Here is a 20,316-nt window from a genome sequence, read left to right on the forward strand (position 1 = left end):
AGAAAGGAGGGAATATTTGAAGTGTTCTTGACTTGATGTGTGGCCTGAAGGACATGGCAGAATCAAATGTTGTCCCAAGGCAGCAGACCTGGAAGACTGGAGAGCGCATGGTGCTGTTAACTGTAATAGATAGGTTTGGTAGGGCGCTGTTTTTTCTATGTTGAGTTTTAAAAACTCAACATGTTGAATTTTTTTTTTTTAACACCTCAATCTACATTTTACTAAGCATTCTGTATTAAGAATGCTATTATTTTCCCTTATAACCATGTTATAAGGGAAAATAATACAGGGAATACACTTTAATGGGGTCCGGGGTTGCTTTCATCCCTATCATCTCCTAGCAACCATGTGTGAAAATCGCACCGCATCCGCACTTGCTTGCGATTTTCACGCATACCCATTCATTTATATGGGGCCTGCGTTGTGTGAAAAACTCATAATATAGAACCTTCTGAGGTTTTCACTCAACGCACAAATGATTGAAGTGAATGGGTCCAGATTCAGTGCGGGTGCAATGCGTTCACCTGCACCCGCGTGGAATTCTCGCCCGTGTGAAAGGGGCCTAAGAGGAGATCCAGGTCTCTTATGCTGAGCACTTACCTTCCCAGTCCCCTCCGATCCAGCAGGAGAAGGCCAGGTCTCTGATGCTAAGCACTTATCTTCCCAGTCCCCTCCGATCCATCAGGAGAGGGCCAGGTCTCTGATGCGGAGCACTTACCTTTCCAGCCCCCTCCAATCCCCCAGGAGAGGGCCAGGTCTCTGATGCAGAGCACTTATCTTCCCAGTCCCCTCTGATCCACAAGGAGAGGGCCAGGTCTCTGATGCAGAGCACTTACCTTTCCAGCCCCCTCCAATCCCCCAGGAGAGGGACAGGTCTCTGATGCTGAGCACTTACCTTCCCAGCCCCCTCCGATACACCAGGAGAGGGCCAGGTCTCTGATGCTGAGCACTTACCTTCCCAGCCCCCTCTGATCCACCAGGAGAGGGCCAGGTCTCTGATGCGGAGCACTTATCTTCCCAGCCCCCTCCGATCCACCAGGAGAGGGCCAGGTCTCTGATGCTGAGCACTTACCTTCCCAGTCCCCTCCGATCCACCAGGAGAGGGCCAGATCTCTGATGCTTAGCACTTACCTTCCCAGTCCCCTCCGATCCACCAGCAGAGGGCCAGGTCTCTGATGCAGAGCACTTACCTTCCCAGCTTCTCCAGTTCACCACCACTGTTCCTTACTTTTTCCTGGGCTGGAGCCAATCACTGATTAGAACCAACATATACCTCAGATATAACAGTATAAGATAACAAGGGGGCAGTACCCGAGGCAGAAGTTGTGCCTATGCCCCAACGCGCGTTTCGCCACCCTACTGGCTTCGTCAGTAGCCAGTATGCGTTGGGGCATAGGCACAACTTCTGCATCGGGTACTTCTCTCAACATGGGTAATTGACAATGTTCCTCACAGTATTATTGTTTTATTTACATGCAATGGTTGTGTGGTTTGTGGGTTCCCCACTGGGCCATGACATATGACCTTATAATTGGATACCCTTCTCACAGGCCACTGGTTTTCCCAAACCACCTGCATGCAGTTTTACCTTTACTGTATGTTCACTCATATATCCACCGTGGTTACTTTGTTGTTGTATATTGTATCAGTGTCTATTGCAGCCAGCAGCTGTGGTCACTAGTAGCCCTTGTATACACACTCTGATATGCGGACCCATTGACACACTATTGTGTCATCTTTGACTGGACACGGCTCCGGCCTGTTATTGGTCCCCATTCATTGTGTGTATATACTAGTTGTATTATCAACCTTCATTCCTTTTTTTGCACAGTGTTAGTTTAAGGCCTCATGCACACGACCGTTGTGTGCACCCGTGGCCGTTGTTCCGTTGAAAACTCGGAAAATGCACCGTTTGTCATCCACCTCCGTGATCCGTGTATCCTGTCCGTCAAAAAAATAGGACATGTCCTATTTTTTTGACGGACAACGGTTCACGGACCCATTCAAGTCAATGGGTCCGTGAAAAAACACGGATGCACACAAGATTGGCATCCGTGGGGACGCTTCAAGTTAGAATATACTTCGAACTGTGTACATGACTGCTGCCTGGCAGCCCCTGATCTCTTACAGGGGGCTATGATACGCACAATTAACCCCTTCAGGTGCGGCACCTGAGGGGTTAATTGTGCTGATCACAGCCCCCTGTAAGAGATCGGGTGCTGCCAGGCAGCAGTCATGTACACAGTTCGTAGTATATTCTAACTTGAAGCGTCCCCATCACCATGGGAACGCCTCTGTGTTAGAATATACTGTCGGATTTGAGTTTTCACGATGTAACTCAAATCCTATGGTATATTCTAACATAGAGGCGTTCCCATGGTGATGGGGACGCTTCAAGTTAAAATATACCATCCGATTGGAGAAAACTCCGATCCGATGGTATAATAGGGACTCCTGACTTTACATTGAAAGTCAATGGGGGACGGATCCGTTTGCAATTGCACCATATTGTGTCAACGTCAAACGGATCCGTCCCCATTGACTTGCATTGTAAGTCAGGACGGATCCGTTTGCCTCCGCACGGCCAGGCGGACACCAAAACGACTTTTTCCTTCATGTCCGTGGATCCTCCAAAAATCAAGGAAGACCCACGGAAGGAAAAACGGACACGGATCACGGAACTACGGAACCTGTTTTTGTGGACCGCGGGAGGCCTAAATCATCCCCACTGTGTATCTTGGGGGCTATATATGCATGTTGGGCTATATATGCATGTTTTACCCAGGGATATTTATACCATCATTAAATTGAGCTGAGTACCTGTGCGATTCCCTCTATCAGATGTATCAGGAGTGAGGAGATTAGCTACCTCCTCCTCCTCTTCTTTTGTTTTCACCTTGTCTATGAATTTTTGTATTAATAAAGATATATTTCATATTACATGTTATATTTTGGTATCATTTATGGGGGCTATTGGGGTGGTCTGGTTAGGCGTTGCCAATCACTGATTGCCTGCAGTAGTTTACCAGACACCACTGCTGCAGTCAAAACAATACATCACTAGCTGCAGGGGGGAGCGGAGGTGCTGTATTGGAGGGGGCTTGGAAGGTAAGTGTGCTTATTTACTTGACAGGTCCCTGACAGTTTACAGAAATAAGAATTCGTTTGGACAACCCACTCCCAATAAGGCCTCATGCACACGACTGTGCCGTTTTTTGTGGTCCGCAAACCGCGGATCCGCAAAAGCCGGAAGGCGCCCGTGTTGCCTTCCGCAATTTGCGGAACGGAACGGGGCGCCGGCAATATAAATGCCTATTCTTGTCCGCAAAGCACGGACAAGAATAGGACATGTTATATTTTTTTAGCGGGGCCGCAGAACGGAGCCACGGAAGCGCACACGGAGTGCGGCGCCATTGAAATGAATGGGTCCAAAATGGCGGCTCGGATGCGGACCCAAACAACGGTCGTGTGCATGAGGCCTAAAAGCCACACTACAGATGTGTTCATGAAACAACCAGAAGGATAAAATAAAGGTATTATAACACATAATAATAAGACATACAAGGGGCGCTCCCTAAAATGAATAAAAGACAATTTAATAAAAAAAAATTCAGTGAAAACCACAAAAATACTGTTTAGTTTTACGTTTTTAAGAAAAATGTCATTTACAGCTGTAGGTAACGTCTCACTAATGTCGCGCAACAATTTTTATAATGATAGTCTATGGTGTCGCACTGCGACATGCTGCAACTGTCGTGTCGCAGTTGCAGCATGTCGCAGTGCGACACCATAGACTATCATTATAAAAAATGTTGGAGTGTAGTTGTGCCCTATGTTTCGCGCGACACATATCCTCATGTAGACCTACCCTCAGACGCTCCTCTGTGAGGGCTGTACCTAGGCTAGGGCTACACGGCGACATGTCGCGCAACGATTTTTATAATAAGGCTAGGTCTACACGACGACATTTGTCGCGCAACATTTTGTTGCACCAATGTCGCGCGACAATTTTTATAATGGCAGTCAATGGTGTCGCACTGCAACATGCTGCGACTGCGACGCAACAGTCGCAGAAAATCCATCGAGATGGATTTTTCTGCGACTGTTGCATCGCAGTCGCAGCATGTCGCATGTTGCAGTGCGACACCATTGACTGCCATTATAAAAATTGTCGCGCGACATTGGTGCAACAAAATGTTGCGCGACAAATGTTGCGCCCTAATTGCCGTGTGACAAATGTCGTCGTGTAGACCTAGCCTTATAGTCTATGGTGTAGCGCTGCGACACTACAGTAGCAAAAAATCTATCCAAGATGTGGCAGTGCCACACCAATGACTATCATTATAAAAATTGTCGCGCGACAGGCGACACATGTCGTCGCCCTTGCCTCACAATCCACTCCACTCCACTCCACACCGGTGTTCTGCCAGCCCCGCCCCCTTGCCTACTAGCCGCGCACTCAATAGAAAGGAAACGGCAGAGGGGCGTCACGTGACCGCTCGACACCACGTGACTCCTACGTCACCACTACCAGGTGCAGCTCCATTCTAGACGCGGCCGAGCACCGAGTGAGGGAGCGAGTAGACAGTTCGCGGCGTCGTGGGACACGGCTCACGTGAGTGCCCTCCCCTGCCACTGCCCCCGAGAGAAGCTGGCTGGTGCCCTCAGCCCCCACAGTGGCCGGCATGTCCCCGGCGCACATTTCACCCAGTAACCGCGGTGTGTGCTTGTGTGAGGGCGCTGCTGGTAAGGAAGTGTGTGCTCCTTAGTCACCGGGTGACTCTCCCTACCACTCCTTGGCGGGGGCTGACAGTGCACCTTGTCATTGGGAGTACCCTGTAACCAGGGTGCTGTTCATTGGGAGGAGGAGGGCGATGTCTGTAATCTCCTAAGTATCCCCGTGATGCGTCACATGGTGAAAGTTGTCATTTTGTCCCATCCTGAACTGTCCTGCATGGACACCATCATGTCACCGTCCATTGCTTGCACTCATACAGCACTGTATTATACAGGTCGCCGGTGGGATTAAGACCCCCCCCCCCCCCCCATTATATTAGTCATTATGAGATCTATTAAAAAAAAAAATCTGAATTTGTACCGTGTGCATCAGTGTCCAGCACTGTGCTCTCCAATGGTGGTAGAACTACAACTCCCAGCAGGTGGCTGTCAGGAAGTTGTAGTTTTAGAGCCACAGGTTGTTTTGATACAATCCCACCAATGCGAAAAGTAATATTTCTGAGCATTTGGCGCATTTTCAGGCAGCACTGGCAGTGAGAACTCGACCTACAGCAAAGGCCTGCCTCAATGTCTATAGGAGTGAAGGTTTGTATGTTTGTTCTCCATAGGCTCCTTCCTACGTGTCTTGATGGATCCCAACCAAACTGGGTACATATTCTCTAAATGATCCAATTTATACCGGGGGGCTGTCACGTCCATCCAACATGGCTCTGGAGGCTTATGAAGTAATGTGCTGAGGCACCGCTTCTCACTCTGCCTCCCTGTCATCCCATAGCAGCCAATCGCAGCACAGCTTTCATTTTACTACAGCGCTTCTTACTAGACTTTTCTGGTCAGGGGCCACATTGTCAGACTGAACCAATCCTAAGGGCCAAATATAAAATTTAAAGGGATATTATTAATTTAAATACTGTATAGCATACTGTACATACCATAAATGTCTGGTTACATTTTTTCATCTAATGGGAGAATACATGAAAAATACCTATGAGCAGCCGCAAGACATACCTGCCCTTTAACAGATGGTTGGGAGCCGCACAGAATGGTATTGAGGGCCACGTGGCCCCCGGGCCGCAGGGTGTGTACCTCTGCTGTAGACATATGTTTACCAACCTGTGGCTTATTAGCAAACTGTGGCTTTGTTGCAAAACGACAACTCCGATTATACCCTGATGGCTGCAGGAAGTTTTAGTTTTGCAACAGCTGGAGAGCCATAGGTCTACAGTATTTATAATCCCATAGCGCCCCCTACACAGTATTTATAATCCCATAGCGCCCCCTACACAGTATTTATAATCCCATAGCGCCCCCTACACAGTATTTATAATCCCATAGCACCCCCTACACAGTATTTATAATCCCATAGCGCCCCCTACACAGTATTTATAATCCCATAGCGCCCCCTACACAGTATTTATAATCCCATAGCGCCCCCTACACAGTATTTATAATCCCATAGCGCCCCCTACACAGTATTTATAATCCCATAGCGCCCCCTACACAGTATTTATAATCCCATAGCGCCCCCTACACAGTATTTATAATCCCATAGCGCCCCCTACACAGTATTTATAATCCCATAGCGCCCCCTACACAGTATTTATAATCCCATAGCGCCCCCTACACAGTATTTATAATCCCATAGCGCCCCCTACACAGTATTTATAATCCCATAGCGCCCCCTACACAGTATTTGTAATCCCATAGCGCCCTCCCCTACACAGTATTTATAATCCCATGGCGCCCTCCCCTACACAGTGCTCTATATGCAGTATTTAAACCTCATTGTGACCCCCCCCTGCTCAGTAGTTGTGTTTCCTGTTAATAAAAAAAAAAAATATATATATATATATATAACACTCACCTAGCCCTTTTTTCCCTATGAACGAGGTAGATTCTGCGCTCCCAGCAGACGTGATTCGGTGACACATTGTGCCCGCTGGACTATAAAGGAGGGGCACAGAGGCAAATTCCCCAACCTGCACGATTCTATACACAATGAGAAATTCCCTGAGAAGACATTAGGGAGCATTCACACGACCGTGTTGGTTTTGCGGTCCGCCAATCACGGATCCGTGTGTTCCGTATGTCCTCAGTTATCTTTCCGTTCTGTAAGTCCGTATAATACAGATGTGGTGCTTCCGTGTGTCATCCGTTTTTCACGGTCCGCAAAAAACTGAAATGGGGTTTCCTAGAATGTTTTCAGTCCAGGGGTCCGCAAAAATTGGATGACATACGGATGCATTTCCGTGTGCTATCCGTTTTTTACGGACCCCTGACTTTCTATGGGGGCCACGGACCGCAATTTGAGGCCAAGTATAGGACATGTTCTAAAATAAAAGCAACGGACACACGGAACGGACAGCACACGGATGACCATGAAAGGCATTCCGCAATTTCTGCGGACCCATAGAAATGAATGGGTCAGTGCATTGTCCGCAAAAATTGCGGAACGGGCGCGGAAGAAAAACACGGTCGTGTGAATGCTCCCTTACAGTGAGAGGACGGTTAGATTTGTCTGCCACTGTTCCATGGCTCTGAATGTGGTATGTGAAAACCCGTGCTGACCAACAAGAAGACTGTGATGTGCATGTAGCACAGTTCTCCAACCCTTTGGCGCGGTGTGAAATACCAAGTTATTAAATGGCTATCGCTTTTAGAATAGTAACTTATGTGGAAGTTAATACTAATTCCCTTATTTTATTTTTTTTATAGGTCGGGAAGATGGTACGTGAAGAAACCATTACTGTTCCTGAAAGGATCTGTTAAACGGTAGATCGTCATTTTACCTGAGAAAAATAATTGTCCCTCATACAGAATGGCAGCAGGCCCACCGCAAAGTGGGGGAGCCGTAGGCCCATCGGGACCCCCTACAGTGACAAGCCAGTGGAATCCGGCATCTCTTGCGGTGGCTGTATGGGAATGGCAAGATGAACTTGGTAAATGGAGACCATACAGCAGTAAAGTAAGCAACTATATTGAGCAATGTATGCAGTCTTACCAGCAGCAGAAAAATGCCCGCGCTCTTGGGAACAGCAATAGTATCGCACTAGGACAAGCTGATCCAAAGCTGGCGGCGTACATTATCGATATCGCAACCCTTGCACAGTTTCGCCAAGACACAGGTGAGGTTCTGCGTTATATGGTTTTTGGTAAACGGTTGAGAATTTGATTGAATTGCTTGTCGGGAGATCCTTGAATATTTTTTTTTTTTTTTCTTTTTATCTTTTGTTTGATTCACGATGCATTACGTGTAAAATGTGTGGTCTCCTCACTAGAAAATGCATTTATATTAGGCAAGTAAGATTAGCTAGAGAGCATACAGTAATTCAGCCTGTTGAACTCTACAGAGGTGTAGTCTGGGCCTCAAAACCAGGCTCACTGTGTGCCCAGCACCGAGCTCCCAGGGCAAATCATACCCAGGCATGGCCAACCTGCGGCTCTCCAGCTGTTGTAAAACTGCAACTCCCACCATGCCCTTCTGTAGGCTGATAGCTATAGGCAGTCTGGGCATGCTGGGAGTTGTAGTTTTGCGACAGCTGGAGAGCCTCAGGTTGGCCATCCCTGCCCTAGACTCATTCATAGCAGGAACCATTTAATTTCGGCCCTTGAACTACGGTCGTGGAAGTGGTTTAGGCCGTACTCGTATCATGCTTATGGCTTCATTTTAATGTATGTGCCATACAATGTCATATATCACCCATAGGGTTCTAGTGTAAAAAATATATATGCTATTCCATACAGTTTTTTTAATTTTTTTTTTTTTTTTTTTGCAGTATTCTGATGTATACCAGCCAGATAGACATGTTTAGCTTTATATATTAGGAGCTTTCCAGTGTATGGTCCAGACAGGCCTCAAGTGATGTGGATATGGTTTTAATGGTACATGAGGGCATCTTGTAAGTATTTTAATGTAAAGGCATCTGCCCAGATGCCACATTCTCTTAAAAGGCATGTTCATGTACATGTCAAATTTGTTGCAGATTTTTTATTTTTTTGTGGATTTGCAGTGCAGCAACAGAAGTACATGTCACAGGAAGTCTATACGCATACCACAGGGAAATTCTGCATGGATTAAAGGGAACCTGTCACCTTTACTATGGCAGCATGGTGTAGTAATTTCTGAGGAATATCAGAGCTGTGATGGCAGTTCATATTTTTAGTGTACTGACCTGCTGAACCCAGGAAGCAGATGAGTCCAATGAGGCTCACTGGCCACACACACTTCCCCGTCTTTGGACAATAAGGACTCATGCACACGGCCGTAGCTGTTTTTGCGGTGTGCAAATTGCAGTTCTGCAAAACACGGATACCTGCTGTGCCTTCCGCATTTTACGGAGCCTCCTTGCCTCTACAGAACAGTCCTATCCTTGTTTGTAATGAGGACAAGGATAGGACGTTCTATATTTTTACTGGGCCATGGAACGGATGTGGACAGTACACAGTGTGCTGTCTGCATCTTTTGCGGCCCCATTGAAGTGAATGGGTCCGCATTCGACCCACAAAAATTGCTGATTGGATGCAGACAAAATACCTTTGTGTGCACGAGTCCTGACAGGTTTCTTTCCTGTAGTGCATAGAAAAGAAACCTATCATTCGGAGGTGGGAGGGCAGGGAGCCTTATCGGACTAAGGGTCCATTCACACGTCTGCAAAATGGGTCCGCATCCGGTCTGCAATTTTGCGAAACGGGTGCAGACCCATTAATTTTCAATGGGGCCGCAAAAGATGCGGACAGCACAGTGTGCTGTCCACATCCGCACTTCCGTTCCGCAGCCCCGCAAAAAAAATAGAGCATGTCCTATACTTGTCCGCATCCACGGACAAGAAAAGGCATTTCTATTATACTGTTGGCCATGTGCGTTTAGCAAAATGCGGAACGCACATGGCCAGTGTCTGTGTTTTGTGGATCTGCAATTTGCGGACGTGTGAATGGACCCTTAAAGTACTAACTGCCATCACAGCATTGACAGGCAGCTGAACTCAGCGGGTCCATCACTACACTGTGCTCCTGTAGTACAGATGACAGGTTCTCTTTAAAGGGCATGTCGCAGATTTTCAAGTATATAGGATGCCCTGCTTCTTGCAGACTTGTCTAGATTTGCAGCTGATTTCACCCATTTGGATGGTTTTACATGCAGTAGTTTTTTTTTTCAAAAAGATTGTTTTGATGTTTTTTGAACCAAAGTCAGAAGTGGATTCAGAAGGAATGGGCAATAAAGAAGGAATTATACTTCCCCTTTCCTGTTGGATCCACTTCTGGCTTTGGCTCAAAAAACACATAAAAAACACAGGCGCAAACAACTCCACTAAAAGCGCAGAAGACCAGTAAAAATCTAGGTGTCCCCCACCCTTAGGCCTCATGCACGCGACCGTTGTTCTGGTCCGCATCCGAGCCGGGTGCGGACCCATTCACTTCACTGGGGACACAAAATATGCGAACAGCACCCTGTGTGCTGTCCGCATCCATTGCTCTGTTCCGTAGTCCCGGAAAAAAAAAAATAACATGTCCTATTCTTGTCTGTTTTGCGCACAATAATATGCATTTCTACAATGGGCTGCATGTCCCGTTCTGCAAATTGCGGAAGGCACACGGGCAGCTTCTGTGTTTTGCGGACCCGCAATTTGCAGACTGCAAAAAACGGAACGGTTGTGTACATGAGGCCTTATAATGCATTTTGCCTCAGATTACTTGTAGGTTTATCCACGGCAAATCTGCCCTGTGAGAACGTGGCCTAAATGATCTGAAAAGAGCTCTTTATTATGCTGCACTGAGCGAACAAAAAGGAGGAAGGAGCAGTGCTGTAATGTTTGTATACCGCTTGTGATGTTATTTCTTTATGACTAGAGAATGAAGAGAGGTGTAAGCTGCATCACATCTTCCTTATAGGGGCTTATGTAATGTTTCATGGATATTGACTGCTGCGACCAACACAAGCAATCCTGAGGGTGGGGGTCCCGTGCTCTCTGTAAGCATAGCAATGGTTATAATCTATAGGATAGGTAACACCCAAGTATGCATGCTACAGCAGTTTGTGTATAGCCCTAACCTGAGTTAAAAGAACATATCCGGTTATCAGTCTTAAAGGATAACTGTCATATTGTCATCAAAAAAATCTATTTTAGCATATGTTACTGCTGCAGCAGCATTATGCATAAAGCAATCTTTAGTTTCTTCACTTTACCACTGTTTTCCTTGAGTTTTCCTTTTAGTTATGGCTGTTTTGAATCCTACATTATGAGGATCTTCTCAAGATGGCTCCTCTGCCAGTTCTCTGAGGCCAAAACTGCATTCCCTCAGGTCACATACAAACTTGATGTAGTCAGCGGCTTCCTGCCAGCCAATCAGATTGGATTACTGAGAGACACGCCTCCTCACTCTGAAGACTAATGCAGGCATGCAGTGTGAAGGACCGCCCCTCTGTCTTCCTAGCCGGAGACAGATGAGCCATAGCAATGGTCTTTTAAGGGAGCAGTGGAAAGGGACAGAGGACGTTAACCACCTCAGCTCCGCTAGCTTAAACCCCCTTAATGACCAGACCACTTTTTACAATTCTGCACTACACTACTTTCACGGTTTATTGCTCGGTCCTACAACTTACCACCCAAATTAATTTTACCTCCTTTTCTTCTGACTAATAGAGCTTTCATTTGGTGGTATTTCATTGCTGCTGACATTTTTACTTTTTTTGTTATTAATCGAAATTGACCGAAATTTTTGCAAAAAAATGAAATTTTTCACTTTCTGTTGTAAAATTTTTCAAACAAAACTACATTTCTATATAAATTTTTCTCTAAATGTATTGTTCTACATGTGTTTGATAAAAAAAATGCAATAAGTGTATATTTATTGGTTTGGGTAAAAGTTATAGCGATAACAAACTATGGTACAAAAATGTGAATTTCCGCATTTTGAAGCAACTCTGACTTTGTGAGCACCTGTCATGTTTCCTGAGGTTCTACAATGCCCAGACAGTAGAAACACCCCAAAAATGACCCCATTTCAGAGAGTAGACACCCTAAGGTATTTGCTGATGGGCATAGTGAGTTCATGGAAGTTTTTATTTTTTGTCACAAGTTAGCGAAAAATAATTATTTATTTTATTTTTTTTCTTACAAAGTCTCATATTCCACTAACTTGTGACAAATTTTTTTTTTTTACATGAACTCACCATACCCCTCCCGGAATACCTTGGGGTGTCTTCTTTCTAAAATGGGGTCACTTGTGGGGTATTTATACTGCCCTGGCATTTTAGGGGACCTAAAGCGTGAGAAGTAGTTTGGAATCCAAATGCGTAAAAAATACCCTGTGAAATCGTAAAGATACTCTTTGGAATTTGGGCCCCTTTGCGCACCTAGGCTGCAAAAAAGTGTCACACATGTGGTATCGCCGTACTCAGGAGAAGTTGGGCAATGTGTTTTGGGGTGTCTTTTTACATATACCCATGCTGGGTGAGATAAATATCTCTGTAAAAGACAACTTTCCCCTTTTTTTTTTATTAATACAAAGTTGTTAGGGCCCCTAAAATGCCAGGGCAGTATAAATACCCCACAAGTGACCCCATTTTGTAAAGAAGACACCCCAAGGTATTCCGTGAGGGGCATGGCTAGTTCCTAGAATATAATTTTTTTGGCACAAGTTAGCGGAAAATTATTTTATTTTTTTCTCACAAAGTCTCCCTTTCCGCTAACTTGTGACAAAAAGTTCAATCTTTCATGGACTCAATATGCCCCTCAGCGAATACCTTGGGGTGTCTACTTTCCGAAATGGGGTCATTTGTGGGGTGTGTTTACTGTTCTGGCATTTTGGGCGGGGCTAAATTGTGAGCAACCCTGTAAAGCCTAAAGGTACTCGTTGGACTTTCGGCCCCTTTACGCACCTAGACTGCAAAAAAGTGTCACACGTTGTATCGCCATACTCAGGAGAAGTAGGGCAATGTGTTTTGGGGTGTATTTTTACATATACCCATGCTGGGTGAGAGAAATATCTCTGTAAATTGACAACTTTGTATAAAAAATATTTAAAAGTTGTCATTTACAGAGATATTTCTCACATACAGTATGGTTATATGTAAAAATACACCCCAAAACACATTGCCCTACTTCTCCTGAGTACGGTGATACCACATGTGTGACACTTTTTTGCAGCCTAGGTGCGCAAAGGGGCCCAAATTCCAATGAGAATCTTTACGATTTCACAGGGCATTTTTTACGCATTTGGATTCCAAACTACTTCTCACGCTTTAGGGCCCCTAAAATGCCAGGGCAGTATGAATACCCCACAAGTGACCCCATTTTGGAAAGAAGACACCCCAAGGTATTCCGTGAGCGGCATGGCGAGTTCCTAGAATATTTATTTTTATTTTTTTTGGCACAAGTTAGCGGAAAATGTTATTTTTTTTTTTCTTACAAAGTCTCATATTCCACTAACTCATATTCCCTCACGTAATACCTTGGGGTGTCTTCTTTCCAAAATGGGGTCACATGTGGGGTATTTATACTGCCCTGGCATATTAGGGGCTCTAAAGCGTGAGAAGAAGTCTGGAATATAAATGTCTAAAAAAATTTACGCATTTGGATTCCGTGAGGGGTATGGTGAGTTCATGTGAGATTTTATTTTTTGTCACAAGTTAGTGGAATATGAGACTTTGTAAGAAAAAACAAAAAAATATTAATAAATTTCCGCTAACTTGTGCCAAAAAAAAAAAAAAAAACTTCTATGAACTCGCCATGCCCCTCAAAAGTGATCTTTATATAGCGCCGCAGCGATTTTACGGTGTTTTTGCAGTGATCATAAAAAAAATTATTTCTGTCACTGCGGTGGGGCGGACTGAACGCAAGTGTGCACACAAGATCAGGCCTGATCGGGCGAACACTGCGTTTTTTGTAGAGCCTATAGAACATGTCCTATTCTTGTCCGCAATTGCGGACATGAAAAGGCATTTTCTATATAGTTCTGGCAATGTGCGGATCCGTGCCGGTGTCCGTGTTTTGCGGATCCGCGGTGTCCGTGTTTGCGGATCCGCAAAACACATACGGATGTCTGAATAGAGCCTTACAGGGGGGTAATCAATGACAGGGGGGTGATCAGGGAGTCTATATGGGGTGATCACCCCCCTGTCATTGATCACCCCCCTATAAGGCTCCATTCAGACGTCCGTATGTGTTTTGCGGATCTGCAAAACACATACGGACGTCTGAATGGAGCCTGACGGGGGTGATCAGGGAGTCTAATATGGGGTGATCAGGGGTTAATAAGTGATGGGGGGGGGGGGGGGGGGGGGGGGGGGGGGAGGTGTAGTAGTGTTTGGTGCTACTTACAGAGCTGCCTGTGTCCTCTGGTGGTCGATCGATCCAAGCAAAAGGGACCACCAGAGGACCAGGTAGCAGGTATATTAGACGCTGTTAACAAAACAGCGTCTAATATACCTTTTTGGGGTTAAAAAAAAATTGCATCTACAGCCTGCCAGCGTTTGATCGCCGCTGGCAGGCTGGAGATCCACTCGTTTACCTCCCGATCCTGTGTACGCGTGTTGACAGGAAATCTCGCGACTCGCGAGATGACGCGCCAATGCGTATAGGAGGAATAACCCGGCCTCCCGCAGGACGCATCCCTGCGTGAGGTGGTTAAAGAGGACGTTTTGACATAGGCTAATTATAGTATTACCTTGTAAGCCCCCCCCCCCCGATGATTTGGCGCGCTGTATTATATTGAGCAGTAAACTCGCAACGGGGAGGAGACGCAGTCTTCTGCTGCGGGCCTCTCCTTCTCCCTGGCTGTGAGTGCGATCCAATCAGAGCCGACCGCTCACGGCCAGGGAGGAGACGGCTGCAGCAGAAGACTGCGTCTGCTCTCTGTTGTGAGTTTACTGCTCAATATAATAGTGCGCCTAAATCATCGGCGGAAGGGGGGGGGGCACAGCATACGAACGGGGTGCTTTTGAAAAAAATAACACACCCATGGCATCAGTGGTGGGCCGTCCTACAAGGTAATACCATAATTAGCCTATGTCAAAACTGATGAAAGGTCCTCTTTAATAAAAGCTGTTCTTATAAGGCAATTACAGATCTTTTGACAGTCATTGACAGACTAACTCAGGTATACATGCCTAGCTCTAATAAACTAGCAAATAAAAGAAATATGACAGTTATCCTTGAAGTTCTTGCAAAGTCGTGAAACAGTTTTGCTGACCTCATGAGGTAAAGAGAATTTTCACATGAAGAAACTTCCCTGCAGGAAATAAGACTACATAAATCTTTAAAGCAGAAGTATCTAGCGAGTGGTGAATGCCTAAGATCAGTGGATTTCCAAGATTTTGTGTAGTGAAATGTTGCAGTACCTTAGCAAGAGGCCAATTGGAGCTAAATGGGGCTGTCCGTGAATGAGGGGCGAGCAACTCTTCAGTAGGGAAACCCATAAATGTGGTCACTCTTGGACTTCTACCAGGGCTGTGGAGTCGGTAAGCCGGAGTTCTAACTCAAACTCCTGCATTTTATCCAACCCTTCATAAATGTATTGTAATAAAATAGTAACATCTGCCTTTTTCTGACCATTTTGTAAGTGATCAGGCTACTTAGATGGAACTTAAAGGGGTTCTCCGGCTTTTTTCTATTGATGACCTATCCTCTGGGTAGGTCATAAATATCAGATTGGCCGATTCGCTGAGCAGCTGTGTGGGGAGACTGCGTGCGCAGTGTGCTTTGCCATAGACAGCAGCGGTGAACAGGAAGAGATAAGGGAGACCGCACGTACGCACTTCGCGTACCGTCTCTCCCCCCCCCCCCCCCCCCCCCAAATCTGATATTGATGACCTATCCCGAGGATAGGAATGCTATTCCATGCATCCACTACTCTCTCAGTAAAGTAATACTTCCTGATATTACTTTTAAACCTTTGCCCCTCTAATTTAAAACTATGTCCTCTTGTGGTAGTTTTTCTTCTTTTAAATATGCTCTCTTCCTTTACCGAGTTGATTCCCTTTATGTATTTAAAAGTTTCTATCATATCCCCTCTGTCTCTTCTTTCTTCCAAGCTATACATGTTAAGGTCCTTTAACCTTTCCTGGTAAGTTTTATCCTGCAATCCATGTACTAGTTTAGTAATAATTTTAAGAAATCTAAGAATGTGTCCTCCAGAAAAAGTAAAAAAAAACAAAAAAAAAAAACTATATATGAGTGTCCTGGAAATGCACAGAATCATGTGCAAGTCTAAATGAGAGTAATAGAAACCTGTAAAAAGTTCAGCTGCTATATTCGGTGTCCTAAAAAAGGAGCCTCCGCTATGGAAAGACTCATACTTACCTGCAGCTCCGTTCCTGTACACTGGCTCCTGTGTGTCCATCTTCCTCTCCGCCATGGGCATGATCGTCTGCTGTGCTGCATCCAATGTCTGGACTCGTAGCCACAAAAGACACATCACCACTGATGCCAGTTATTGGCTGCAGCAGAGTAGATTGACTGTGTCGGGGATGAATTAAATAAGCTGTGGACCGGAAGATGGGGACACTGGAAACGGCAGCAGAACCAGAATGGCGGGGTGTAGGAAAGTAGGATTCTTTCCATAGAGGAAGCAAGCTGTGAGCACATGTGAAAAGTTACTTCTACTCAGACAGCCCTTTTAGGGTCCATTCACACGTCCGCACTTTGAGTCAGGATTCGTTCCGCAATTATGTGGAACGGTTGCGGACCCATTAATTTTCAATGCGGACGGAAAAGATGCGGACAGCACACAGTGTGCTGTCCGCGTCCGCATTTCCGGTTCGCGGCTCTGCCAAAAAATAGAACCTGTCCTATTAGGCATAGTTAGTAGTAAGTAGTACAGCGCTGGATTTAAGAGGATTTAAATACTTTAACAATACCCACAAGTTAGATATGATTATACTACAGTGAGCGGGGCCCGGTGTAGTAGAATACAGTGACTGCATCGGGCCCCGCTGCCATTACAGAACCAGATGCCAGCCCCCATTCACTACACAGGGACATAAGATGCTATATATATGTGTCATCCACAGATGCCCCCATAACAGTGCCATCCACAGACCACCATTAGTTCAAAACCCACCAAAAGCAAACATTTTGGTTAAAAAAAAGTTTTTTCTTATTTTCTATTTTCTTATGGGCCGGTGCGTCTTATAGGGCGAAATATACGGTAAATAATTTTTTTAAAAAAAAATCTAGAAAACCCAACAATATTTGAATTTGTTTAAACACATCTAAAACAAAGCAAACTTTCAAATTGTCTTTATTATTTCCAGCTCGTATGGAGATTCAGATGTTGTCATGGTAACAGACTGCACACTATCTCTGTGTAGTCTGAACCTAAAGTCACTTTGGCATCCATCTCCTGCTTCTTGTTAACTTGCTGAATGTACTGTATGTTTGAACACATGGAGGGGCATATGACTAAAGGATCAGACTACAGGGCTTGTTTGTTGTCTGTTACCATGGAGACACAGATCTGCATAGGAGCTGTAGAGGCAGCAGTAAATGGTGTAGACTGGCATGTCTCAGCATGCTAACTATTTCCTGGTGCCAGATACCATTATGTTAATATGAATATATTCTGACATGCTGCTGTAGTTTATAGACCTTTCCTTTCAGCTTTTCATCATGATTCAAGCACTGTCTGTGAATTCCCCTAAACAAGCTGTGAGCTGGTCACTATGCTGGTTTCCTGCGAGGCAGTGAAGCGATATGGAACAAGTGTGGTATAGATCATTTCATTCTGTAGAGAAGACTTCATGTGCACTAACCTATTTTCATTTCTATTAGAAAGGTAACAAACACGTTTTGAAAGGTTGTAAACTATTAGTGTTGACAATAGGTGAATGTTTGTGTTGACAATAGTTGGCAGCATATCAAGGCACATTTATATTAAACGGTTAGTGCAGGCATACTATCCCACCTGATCTGACAGGGTGTGGATAGACGCCACTGCTGGGAGGGATAACTTCCGCAGCAACCAACCGATGCCCAACGAATATCGTGTACTGGTCTTATTAATTTGAATAGGACTCGTACATAGTGCTCACTGGATGGCAAACTGTTTCCTCTGTCCTGCTCCAGTGGTGGATGAAATGGAAGAATATGCCCAAACCCTTTTAACGTTTTTCCTTTTTTTTTTTTTTTTTTTTTTCTTCTGCCTGTAGCCATAACTTATTTACTTTTCTATTTTTCCGTTTACAGTCCTATGAGGGCTTGTTTTTTGCTGGCCAAGGTGTACTTTCTAATGGCAGCGTTTACTATTACATACAATGTAGTGTAAAGCTGGGGAAAAAATCCAAATCAGTTAGAATTGGGGGGAAAAACATATTTTTTTATTTATTTATATACTAACGTCATCGTATTTCTATTTAGCAATAGGTTTTAATGCATTGCTGAATAAAACATTTAGTATATTACAATTGTAGTGCTGCCACCTGCAGGCCTACATTGTAATAGGCATTGGAGCCTCCAGTAGGCTCTGTCCTATCATTACCAAGGAACAGCTTCCCTGATCTTGGCAATGGGGAAACTTTTCCAGGTGCAGCAGCGCAGCTCTCTGATTTCCACCACTCATATGATGTGTACAGCGCTCGTTGTCAAGTGGTTAAAGGGAAACTATCCATATTTTTATATACAGCAGCATATTCCACAGTGCTTTACAGACATTATCATCACTCACTGTCCCCAGTGGAGCAGTTTAAGTTTCCTATCTGTATGTCTTCAGAGTGTGAGGGGGAAACCCATGAAAACACAGATGTTGTCCCTGATTGCAAGACTCTGTAAGGCACCATTGCTAACCACTGAGCCACCATGCTGCCCAATGATGAAATGTATCCCATTGTTACTTATTAGGGAATACTTGGAGCTCCTAAACAAGTAATTCCAGCTACTACTTCTGTTTTTGCAGTGCAGCCCATATAAGTTTGGTTAGCTGCCTACCCGTGTGAAAAATCACTAGATCTATTTGCAGCATTTGGAGCCGCTACCATCTGAAGTCAGGTTTCACGCAGTATAGAGCCAAAGAGACTGGTGGTACACAGGCTGCCAGCACCTTCACCCCTTGCACTGTTCAAACTCTTGTTCTGCTGACAGCTATCTGATTTCCCCATAAACATGCATGCTCAGATTGCATGTTTATTTCAGTAGGGAATATGCTGCTGCCCGGCACCTCCAGCGTATATCTCATGGAAACAAGTAATTGGAAATGTTGAAATCCAGCATGTTCCAGATGTCAAGGAACGGTCAGGCTGCCCTCATACTGATTGTAATAGGAGCTGGTAGCATAGACATGTAAGTACTGACAGGGAAAAGTTTTATGCCTAAACTCATGCAGGTTTTATAAATGTTATCTATGCCTGTAACTATGCTCCTGGTGTGAGGAGTTGGAGTCCTTGTACAGAGCTGTAGGCTGCAGTTCAGTAAGCTAAGGAAATATATCATAATGGTCCATTAACAAACGGGCCTGCATATACAGTGCCTTGCAAAAGTATTCACTCCCCTTGACGCTTTTGTATTTTGTTACATTGCAGCCTTAAGTTCAATGATTTGTTAATCTGAATTTTATGTGATGGATCAGAACACAATAGTTTAAGTTGGTGAAGTGAAATAAGAAAAATATATAAATAAAGCTGTTTAGAAATAGAAAACAGAAAATTAGCATGTGCGTATGTATTCCCCCCTCTTTGTTAGGAAGCCCATAAAAAGCTCTGGTGCAACCAATTATCTTCAGAAGTCACATAATTAGTGAAATGACATCCACCTCTATGCAAACTAAGTGTCACATCATCTGTCATTACATATACACACCTTTTTTTAAAGGTCCCAGAGGCTGCAACACCTAAGCAAGAGGCATCACTAACCAAACACTGCCATGAAGACCAAGGAACTCTCCAAACAAGTAAGGGACAATGTTGTGGAGAAGTACAAGTCAGGGTTAGGGTATAAAAAAAAATATTCAAATCTTTGATGATCCCCAGGAGCACCATCAAATCTATCATAACCAAATGGAAAGAACATAGCACTACAGCAAACCTGCCAAGAGACGGCCGTCCACCAAAACTCACGGACCGGGCAAGGAGGGCATTAATCAGAGAGGCAGCACAGAGACCTAAAGTAACCCTGGAGGAGCTGCAGAGTTCACAGCAGAGACTGGAGTATCTGTACATAGGACGACAAAAAGGTGTACGCTCCATAGAGTTGGGCTTTATGGCAGAGTGGCCAGAAGAAAGCCATAACTTTCAGCTAAAAACAAAAAGGCACGTTGTGAGTTTGTGAAAAGGCGTGTGGGGGACTCCCAAAATGTAAGGAGGAAGGTGCTCTGGTCTGATGAGACTAAAATTTTGAACTTATCAGCCTTCAAAGAAAATGCTATATATGGCACAAACCCAACACATCACATCACCCAAAGAACACAGTGAAACACGGTGGTGGCAGCATCATGCTGTGGGGATAGGACTGGGAAACTGGTCAGAGTTGAGGGAAAGATGAATGGTGCTAAATACAGGGATATTCTGGAGCAAAACCTGCACCACTCTGTGATTTTAGGCTAGGACGGAGGTTCACCTTCCAGCAGGACAATGACCCCAAACACACTGCT

The 20,316-nt window shown here is 44.9% G+C and overlaps 1 protein-coding gene across 6 annotated transcripts in view; it reads left to right on the plus strand.

Moving 5' to 3' along the window:
- The first annotated feature begins 4,507 nt into the window (after positions 1-4,507).
- Positions 4,508-20,316, plus strand: part of DTX2 (deltex E3 ubiquitin ligase 2) — a 115,702-nt gene continuing 99,893 nt past the window's right edge. For 5 of the 6 annotated variants that reach the window (XM_040424727.1, XM_040424728.1, XM_040424732.1 and 2 more), the window contains exons 1-2: positions 4,508-4,615; positions 7,453-7,862. In XM_040424727.1, the coding sequence (XP_040280661.1) occupies positions 7,556-7,862 (307 nt within the window). In that variant the 5' untranslated portion in view covers positions 4,508-4,615; positions 7,453-7,555. Of the gene's footprint in view, positions 4,616-7,452; positions 7,863-20,316 lie in introns of those variants that run through there. The other variant, XM_040424733.1, reaches the window with a different exon arrangement.

Source organism: Bufo bufo, chromosome 3, assembly GCF_905171765.1.
Source record: "Bufo bufo chromosome 3, aBufBuf1.1, whole genome shotgun sequence".
NCBI lineage: Eukaryota > Metazoa > Chordata > Amphibia > Anura > Bufonidae > Bufo > Bufo bufo.